At 46.7% G+C, this 10,154-nt stretch overlaps 1 protein-coding gene across 2 annotated transcripts; it reads right to left on the bottom strand.

Moving 5' to 3' along the window:
• Nucleotides 1-329: 329 nt before the first annotated feature.
• On the bottom strand, nt 330-1,511 carry LOC144500010 (gap junction alpha-8 protein-like). Of its 2 annotated transcripts, XM_078222752.1 has the most exons (2): nt 510-1,511; nt 330-440 (listed from the first exon to the last, which is right to left on the bottom strand). In XM_078222752.1, the coding sequence occupies exons 1-2, from the start codon at nt 1,509-1,511 to the stop codon at nt 330-332; spliced, it is 1,113 nt and encodes a 370-aa protein (XP_078078878.1). The 2 variants fall into 2 exon arrangements, with proteins under 2 accessions (XP_078078878.1, XP_078078877.1); XM_078222751.1 differs by having other exon boundaries at nt 330-1,511.
• Nucleotides 1,512-10,154: the final 8,643 nt, after the last annotated feature.

Below are 10,154 nucleotides of genomic sequence, written 5' to 3'. Positions count from 1 at the left end.
TAATTCACATGGCTGCAAATTCTTTCGGATTAATACACTGAAGATAAATAAAAATATCGGGATCCGAGAATTACTTATAAATGTTTAAAGGTTTCTTATTGTGCAGCTGCTGTGATCATGTAAAAACAAAGGCAGGGAACCAGAAAGGTTGAACAGTGATTATTGTTTTCATTTTAAATTTCATTGAATATGTATTGCAAAGTGTCAGTGATAATTATTACCAAAACTTTCCAAAATTACCCCATGTCTGCTATCAGCCTTCCCCTTTAGTTTTGATACTCAGGCTCCTTTATTTAAATGTCTCCAACATTTACTGTGATGTTACTATTTCATACAGTTAAATCATCAGACCGAGCTCTGCTGCTCGCTTTACTTAACCTGCTCAATGGCCTTGTGTCCGCCAGGCTTTCGCTAGTTGCTGTCGGTGGTTCTGCCTCTGTCTTTTCGCTCTCTTCTTCCGGTTCTGCCAATGGTGCAGGTTCTGACTCTGGCACCAGTTCTGGTTCTACCTGTGATTCTGGTTCTGCTTGTGCTTCTGGTTCAGGTTCATCTTGTCGCTCATAAGAGAGCAGCGTCTCGTTATAGACCTTAACCAGATCTTCCACCGGCGCAACGCTCTTTGGTTTCTCTTGGTAGCTGATGAAAGGAGCTGGGCTCACATCTACTCCAACCTCTGTCATGGGGAAGAAATGGGTCACTGGTTTGTCTTCTTCCAGGAGTTTGTAACCTTTGGCTTTCTGCACAGAGGCCACGAATGGCTTCTGGGATGGATAGTCTACATTCTGTTGGGCTGGTTCCCGGAAAGCAAACCTGATCTTCTTCCAACCTAGGTGACTTATCTCAACAAAATTCAGGAAGAGAGATACTGACGCTACAGCGAGCATGAAAATGACAAAAACTGTTTTCTCAGTTGGTCTGGACACAAAACAATCAACAAGATTGGGGCATGGCCATCTACCGCAGCGATACAGTGGTAAGATGCGGAACCCGTAGAGGAAATATTGACCAACCACAAAACCCACTTCAAAAATGGTCTTGAAAATGATGTGGCAGATGTAGGTTCTCAGCAACGTGCCTTCCAGGCGGAACTTCTTGTTTGTCTTGCAGGATTCTTTAATGCCCTCATCGGGAGCTAAAGGCAGTCTCTCGGTGTTCATCTCTTGTTGTCTATTCATATCTTCCTCCCTTTCTTTTCTCTTCTCTTCCATCCTGACATGATGAACAGCATGGCCGACATAGACCAAGGATGGTGTGGAAACGAAGATGATTTGGAGGACCCATAGTCTTATGTGAGAGATGGGAAAAGCTTCGTCGTAGCAGACATTCTCACAACCTGGCTGTTGGGTGTTGCAAACAAAATCTGACTGTTCATCTCCCCACACGAACTCGGCAGCCGTGCCAAGGATTAGAATTCGAAAGATAAACAGCACCGTCAACCAGACTCTCCCGATTACAGTGGAATGCTCATTAACTTCTTCCAAAATATTCCCAAGGAAACTCCAATCACCCATTTTCACGGATTTACCTGTTGAAAAGAAAATCATATATTTGGTTTGAATTGATGAGAATCTTGGTTTATTTTACATTCAATGAAATGTTTCTCCAAAGAATGCAACGCTAAATTTATCTGGCAAAACTATTTCTGCCGTTTCTACTTTGTACTTTTGTACCTTTATGCCATATCCATCTAAATAATCATTTTTCTAAACAAGACGACTTTTTATTCAAACAGATAAATTAGAAAACAAATCCTGAGAAATCCCCCTTTAAAAAACCACAACTGCAACACCTGTTAAAACATTTTAAAATCATTAGTTTGGCAACTTGCCGAGGTAAACCAACGCCTTATTGAATGTCGCTGTTTCTTGGCACCCTGAAACACAGTTTGGGTGGGCGCAGTGATATCTAAAGAGTCTTACAGCTGAGCAGATCGGAAACGGTAGAGTATGAGCATTAGTTTTTTAGTTTGCAGCAATATTTAAACTGGAATCCAGACAGCAGACGACGTGTAGTGACGTGAGGAACAATAGTTCACATGACCCATTGGAGGCATGTTGGAAAACAATGAAAGCATGTATGCACAGGGACACTGCAATAACACGTTTCACCAATTCAAGTAGTAAATGCTCAGTTTTCAATCTGGCACACTGTACACCACATTTAGAATAACTAAACCGCATTCACAATATTAAATGCACAATTTAAATGATATTTTATTTGCAATCTTTAATGAAAACGTGATCCGACTTCAATATCTTAAATGTGGTGGAAATAGTTTCGAAGTTCCCAGTTCTCTCCTTGCTCCGTGGACCCAATGTTGTAATCCTAAATGCATTTACCAATTCTACTAACTTTACCAAGTAAATACAAAAATATTTTCCTACACTTCTTTAATCCCCTCTTAAACTGTATAAAATATATCTAATTTATTCTATTACTTCCGATGAAGAGTCCTGGGGACGTTTGTTTCTCGCTCTACAGAATGCTGCTCATTTTGCAGCATTTTCTGTTTTTATTTCAAATTTCCAGCATCCGCAGCATTTTGCCTTAGGTGCCTTGTTCAAGTTCAAAGCTATTCAAATCATTGAGATATATATACAAAAATGGAGGTAACTATTGCAATGAAATTAGGGAATACATTTCAACAAGCTGTTAATTACCTGAAAGGAATCAAACAAGCTGCTTAATAATTTGCATAGAATGTATGGCCAGAAATGCATTTCTCTGCATTCAACTCTACTTGAATGGCACTCAGGAAGTGCAGTAAGAAGTCTCACAACACCAGGTTAAAGTCCAACAGGTTTATTTGGTAGCAAATACCATAAGCTTTCGGAGCAATGCTCCTTCGTCAGATGGAGTGGATATCTGTTCTCAAACAGGGCACAGACACAGAAATCAAATTACAGAATACTGATTAGAATGCAAATCTCTACAGCCAGCCAGGTCTTAAATGTACAGACAATGTGGGTGGAGGGAGCATTCAACACAGGTTAAAGAGATGTGTATTGTCTCCAGACAGTACAGCTTGTGAAATTGTGCAAGTCCAGGAGGCAAGCTGTGGGGGTTACTGATAATGTGACATAAATCCAACATCCCGGTTTAGACCGTCCTCATGTGTGCGGAACTTGGCTATCAGTTTCTGCTCAGCGGCTCTGCGCTGTCGTGTGTCGTGAAGGCCGCCTTGGAGAACCCTTGAAGAACAGGAAACTTGAGAAACTCGGCATCACCACCAGCAGCAACCAAGCCTCCCCCGGTACCACAGTAGAAAACAGTACCACTGCAGGAAAGTCCATTGTCAACCTATCGGACTACACACTTCAGCCAGATGAAATCGAAGTTCTCAGCCGAGGGCTCAACTTTTGCCCCACTACCAAAATAGACCCCATCAGTCTCGCAGCGGACACAGAGGAATTCATCAGGCGAATAAGCGTTCTCCAAGGCGGCCTTCACGACACACGACAGCGCAGAGTCGCTGAGCAGAAACTGATAGCCAAGTTCCGCACACATGAGGACGGTCTAAACCGGGATGTTGGATTTATGTCACATTATCAGTAACCCCCACAGCTTGCCTCCTGGACTTGCACAATTTCACAAGCTGTACTGTCTGGAGACAAGACACATCTCTTTAACCTGTGTTGAATGCTCCCTCCACCCACATTGCCTGTACATTTAAGACCTGGCTGGCTGTAGAGATTTGCATTCTAATCAGTATTCTGTAATTTGATTTCTGTGTCTGTGCCCTGTTTGAGAAGATATCCACTCCATCTGACGAAGGAGCTCTGCTCCGAAAGCTTATGGTATTTGCTACCAAATAAACCTGTTGGACTTTAACCTGGTGTTGTGAGACTTCTTACTGTGCTTACCCCAGTCCAACGCCGGCATCTCCCCCCACATCATGACTAAGGAAGTGGGCAGACATCTGAAACTCTTGGAGATTAAATTGGAAATGGTCTACAGGCTGTCAACAAAACAGAACAATCACTGTCCTTATCGGTAATTTGCCTTTAGTTACTTGGACATGCAAGGAAAGCAGTGGTATAGTGGTATTGTTGCTGGACTAGTAATCCAGTGACCCAAAGAATCCACATTCAAATCTGACCATGGCAGATGGTGAAATTTGAATTCAATAAAAATCTGGAATTAAAAGTCTAATGCTGACTGTGAAACTATTGTCAATTGTTGTAAAAACCCATCTGGTTCACTAATGCCCTTTAGGGAAGAAAATCGACTGTCCTTACCTGGTCTGGTCTACATGTGACTCCAGATTCACAGCACTGTTCTTAGGGATGGGCAATAAATGCCCAGCACCAAATTGTGAATAATTGTGAAGCAATTTGGGATGGTTGACCCATGTGATCTGTTCTGAGGAATTCCTGCAACATTGGACTACAGCAATGATGGCTAGTCTCCCCACCAACTGCAATCATCTTCCGTTTTATTTAGCTTTTTAACAACAAGCCTATGGGATTGAAATGGCAATGACAGTGTGAATCTAAAAATGGACAAGAACAGAGTAGTAATCAATCACAAACTACAGCAGGTATCAGGAATGTCTGAATCAAGACTAACAGGCACATCCCTGCTCTCCGCCTGATTGTTTCCAGATGCAATTGAATTTCGAAAGTTAAATGTTTGTATTAAAAATGAAGCAGTGGTGGCGCCATAGATTGAAGTACCTTCAACTTCCATTTAAAGCAGGTGGAGAAAAATCAGAAAAAATGGTTCTAAATGTATAAGGGACACAAACAGAGATACAGGTGACTATTTGCAGTTCCAAGCAGTAAACAATAGGCATATTTGAAAAGTAGTCACTGCCAAAATATATGGAATTTGGTGCAACATTTGCATATGAGTTCCAACAAACTACTCCCTTTAACCCCAGCCTTTGTCCCTGCTTCCTTTTTTGATAATCAGATGATTTAGTGACCAGTACCAGCAGACAGATGAGGAAATCTGTGGTGACAGTGCAATGTCACCTGCTCTTACTCTACGAAGAAGCTCCATTAGAGAATTCACCATCCACTGAGTGAGTCAAGGGGACTGCAGTCGGAGATTCACCAAGCACAACTCAACAGCAGCAAGTAGAGCAGTAAGTAAGTACAGCTTTTACTGGCGTTCCACTGAAGAGCAGAGCAGCCAATTTTAGGTGCAGTGCACCTAAAATAAATGTGAGGTGATTCATTTTGGTAGGACTAATTTAAATGTGGATTACAGAGTCAAAGGTAGGGTTCTGAAGACTGTGGAGGAACAGAGAGATCTTGGGGTCCATATCCACAGATCTCTAAAGGTTGCCACTCAAGTGGATAGAGCTGTGAAGAAGGCCTATAGTGTGTTAGCTTTTATTAACAGGGGGTTGGAGTTTAAGAGCCGTGGGGTTATGCTGCAACTGTACAGGACCTTGGTGAGACCACATTTGGAATATTGTGTGCAGTTCTGGTCACCTCACTATAAGAAGGATGTGGAAGCTCTGGAAAGAGTGCAGAGGAGATTTACCAGGATGCTACCTGGTTTGGAGGGTAGGTCTTATGAGGAAAGGTTGAGGGAGCTAGTGCTGTTCTCTCTGGAGCGGAAGAGGCTGAGGGGAGACTTAATAGAGGTTTATAAAATGATGAAGGGGATAGATAGAGTGAACGTTCAAAGACTATTTCCTCGGGTGGATGGAGCTATTACAAGGGGGCATAATTATAGGGTTCATGGTGGGAGATATAGGAAGGATATCCGAGGTAGGTTCTTTACGCAGAGAGTGGTTGGGGTGTGGAATGGACTGCCTGCAGTGATAGTGGAGTCAGACACTTTAGGAACATTTAAGCGGTTATTGGATAGGCACATGGAGCACACCAGGATGATAGGGAGTGGGATAGCTTGATCTTGGTTTCAGATAAAGCTCGGCACAACATCGTGGGCCGAAGGGCCTGTTCTGTGCTGTACTGTTCTATGTTCTATGTTCTATGCATTTTAAAGTAAGATCATTCCTGTGCACCAGCATTTGCGGGGGCATTGAACTGGATATCAGGGAGCTTCCAAAATATGTTGGATTCTATGATGGAGTCCACTGCCAACTTCTATAAGGTTTCTAACAAATTGAACCAAAACTCTTCAGTCAATTATACAGCATGTGGTTACTTCAATGTCCTTACTGCTGAATGCCCCATCTCCCACTCCTACCACAAGAGGAATAACAACTCTCACAGAGGCCATGCAGACTCCAGGTTCAATCACCACCTCTACCTTGAAAAACCTAGGACAGACAAGATGGGAGATCTACATTTTAATTATGGAATTCTAAAATTTAAATTCCTGCAGATTCCTAAAACAATAGTCATGCAATGGGAATAGCATTTGATGACATCTCTCCTGACGACAATATTATCCTTACAATCCTCTGACCAATGTCCAACTTGGTACCATAAAATAAGCTGAGCCACAGAGATACAGAGGTATCAATGTCTGCAGCAGAGTTCTCTTGGACCTAAACTATGAGAGGTGATTGAATATGAGCATCTAATAATTCCTTTCCTGATCCACAGCAGTCAATCAAGCAGATAGGTAACAAGCTGAAGAAATATTAAAGCAGAGAAGAGAGCATTTCAGAAAGGCTCACAAGGTGATGAAAGTCAATGGGCCATTTTTTGACGAAGTGCTGGGCGGGCATGTAACTAGGAGAGTTTCAGATTCATTGTTTGGGCACATTTTTAGCCCCCCTGCCCCATACGCACTCTGGCTGCAAAGTTTTGAGCGAGTCCGTTTCTTGCTGCTGAAGCCTGTGGGCGGGGCTTAACGCACCCAAAAACCTGCAGCTCCGATCGGAGTCTCCAATTGCGCAAACGCAGAAAGAAAAATAAAGCATCTCCCCTGCTAGATCCCTCCCCGGCTGGATAATGCCTCCCCATGGCCCCCATGGAATTGGATCCCCCCAACATTACTGACCCTTTTTTCCCCACACAGACCGACCCCGTCGATCGCAGGCAGAGCAGCAGCGCCCCCCTTCCCCCTGCCGATTGCAGACTGAGTGGCAGCGGTCCCCCCTCCCCTCCCCCCCACCCTGGACCTACCTGCACATAGCCTCCATCTACTCCTGACTCCGATGGCTGTATGAAACCTCCCTCCCTCTCTCTCCCCTCTCCCCAATCATCATAGAGGCACAGACCACCTCCTTCCCAACCTATCAGCACACCTGCAAGTGCCCACTTGCCTTCCCCTCAATGCGAACAAGCAAACTGCATTTAACTTGTTGGAATGCTCTCCCAAACTGCCTGCAGCTGATCTGCCCTAACATGGGGCAGCTCCATTAAAAACCCCAGGATGGACAAACAGGCAGACAGTGCAGGAAGAAATGTCCAAGAAAACAGCGCCCAGATTTGCAGAAGCCGACCTCAGCAGGTTGCTGGATGCTGTCGAGGCAAAGTCGGGGCACCCTCTTCCCCCAGCAGGAAGCCTACCAAGGCGTGGTGATGGCAAAGCAGCCTGGGAGACAGTTGCTGCCTCGGTTAGTGCCTTGGCACTGGCCCCCAGAACAGGGAAGCAGTGCTATAAGAAGTCAAAAAGGGTCGTAAGGGTGAGTGTTGAACCCCCTCTAGCATCTTCCCCCAAATAACCCGCAGATCCCCCCACCCCCAGCACTCTGCATGCTTTCAACCCCTGACCCCAAAGCACCTCCTTCCTCCCCCCCCCCCCCCTCCAAGATTATCACCACTTGCCTCTGAGAGCCATCCCCGATACTCTGCAGGAGTCACGCAGGAGAAGAATGCCTATAACGCTTAGGAGACAGCAAAGACAGGGGGTGGTGAGCCTGACCTCCGAGTCCTCACCCCCTTTGAGGAGCGAGTGCTGGAGCTGTCGGGAGAAGAGGACATCCGGGCTATCAGCAACAGCATGGTCGGGCTGGAGTCGAGAAGTGAGCAGCTGTCAATCCTCCACTCAATTTGAGTCAATTACTCGGGGAGGGGGGGGTGGCATAGGTTTAAGGTGCGAGGGGCAAGGTTTAAAGTAGATGTACGTGGCATGTTTTTTACACAGAGGGTGTCTGGAACTCCCTGCCGAGGTAGGTCATGGAAGCAGATACAATAGTAACTTTTAAGAGACGTTTTGACAAATACATGAATGGAATGGGAATAGAGGGATATGGTCCCCAGAAAGGTAGGGGGTTTTAATTCAGATGGGCAGCATGGTTGGTGCAGGGTTGAAGGGCCAAAGGGCCTGTTTCAATACTGTAATTTTCTTTGTGCTTTGTTCTATGTTCAATGGAGAAATATCAAGCTTCGTGCATCCCAAATTCCTCTCCCTCCCTTGCACTTAACCTTGTGTCCTGTGTTGCAGGAACAGATACGGGGCCATCTGGCATCGCGGCCCCCATGCAGCCCGTGCATCCTGCCCTGACACCTCAGACGAGTGCTCGGAGGATGCGGGTGAAGGGATCTCCAAGGCCGGCACCTTTTTGGTGTCAGCTTCCACCTCACAACTCAGCATCCCAGATACTCTCACATCAGTGGGTCGAGTTAGTGGCGAGTCTTCTGGATCACTCTCTGGTGAGCACGACACATCCAATATTGTACATCGGGTCGAGAAGGGAATGTCCAAAGCCTCTGGCATGCGGAAGCCTGCCAGAGGCGAGGACTCAGCTGGCCCCAGGCTACATGCTGAGCCTCTGAGATCACTTCTCCCTCAGCTGCTGGAGATGCAGCAACAGAGCCAGGGAATACAGGAGGGGTTGACAGCAACACTGGACCGACTGTGAGGCTGTTGGGAGAAGTCCCAAAGCTTTTAGGACCAACTATTGCCTATCTTGCGTGGTTCCCAGGCCAACACTGCAAAGATGGCGTCCATGGTGGAAAGCCTGGAGCAGGGAATGCCCACCAGGAGTGGTAGGCTCCAAGCGATGACCGAGTTACAGCAGGCCACAGTGGAGGCCCAGAGGGCTGTGGCTAAGCCACAGTGGGCCACAGCTGAGGAACTCAACAGGCTTCTTGAGGTTCTGCGGTCCATGGCTGAGAGGTTCAAGAGCTTGCATGAGACCCAGCGGGACAGCTGGTCCCAGGCTACATGCTGGGCCTCTGAGATCACTTCTGCTACAGAGCAGGCTATGGCCCTTGAGAACGTGGCCCACTCACAGAGGGCCATGGCTGAGGGGCTGCAGAGCATGGCCCAGTCTCAGGGGACACTTGCTGCTGCCATTGACAGGTGGCCCCCGACTTAGGTGGCCATCGCAGAGGGCTCGACCACCATGGTAGAACACAGGTGGTCCTCCGGGACTGACAGAGCCAAGTGACGCCGGAGCTTCTGGAGCTCACTGCAGAGCCACTGCCGTCCCATGGAGTGACCCAATGTCCCACAGGAACCCCGAAGGAGGAGGAAGGACTCAAGCCCATGCCGGGGCCTTCCAGCCAGGAGACTGTGGCTATGGCTACACCTTTTGACTCCCCCCTTCCTGACACCGGGGCATTTCAGGGGCAGCAAGATGAAAAGGGTGTCATGGATACATCCCATACATCCTTGGAAGCTGGCCAGGGCCCTCAAGGTCCAGGCCCTCCAGAGGACATCCACCAAGTGCATCACAGGCCACGGGGCGTGGTAGGCAGCTGGCCCCCTCCACCTCCAATTTACATCCTGGAGAGACACCAAGGTGTCGTGGTAGGCCACATAAGATTAGGAAGTTGTAAATGCACTAAGATGGTGAAGGGCAGCGCGAATTAAATAGATATTTAAGCACTTTAACATTTTCTGTTCACATATTTTTATGTTAGCACTTACTATTTAGACACTTCTTTGTCAACAATAAATGTTTTTTTGTGACTAATTTGTCTTAGATTTGCCACTTACAGGAATCTTCTTCCCTTGAAGGTCACCAGAGGGATCCTTCATGTTGATGTCAGTGGGGGAGACCCTCAACGCTCCATCACTGAGAAAATGAAGGCATTGGTTCCCCAGAACCCAGGAGAGATTCCTTCCCGTCCCCCACCCCAACTGCCCCAGGGCCCTGTATGGGGATTTACTGATCCCTTAAACACTACACAGATGTGGGCCCAAGTGCCAGCGTGCATGCAGAGCCCAAGTAGTATCGGGGCGGCACGGTAGCACAGTGGTTAGCACTGCTGCTTCACAGCTCCAGGGACCTGGGTTCGATTCCCGGCTCGGGTCACTGTCTGTGTGGAGTTTGC

This window comes from Mustelus asterias, chromosome 10 (genome assembly GCF_964213995.1).
Source record: "Mustelus asterias chromosome 10, sMusAst1.hap1.1, whole genome shotgun sequence".
Taxonomy (NCBI): Eukaryota; Metazoa; Chordata; class Chondrichthyes; order Carcharhiniformes; family Triakidae; genus Mustelus; species Mustelus asterias.
The sequence above is the reverse complement of the archived record's forward strand: the minus strand, read 5'-3'. Positions and strand labels throughout refer to the sequence as shown.

Coding starts and splice junctions, on each gene's coding strand:
- LOC144500010 (XM_078222751.1), bottom strand. CDS start 1,511: ATGGGTGATTGGAGTTTCCTTGGGAATATTTTGGAAGAAGTTAATGAG.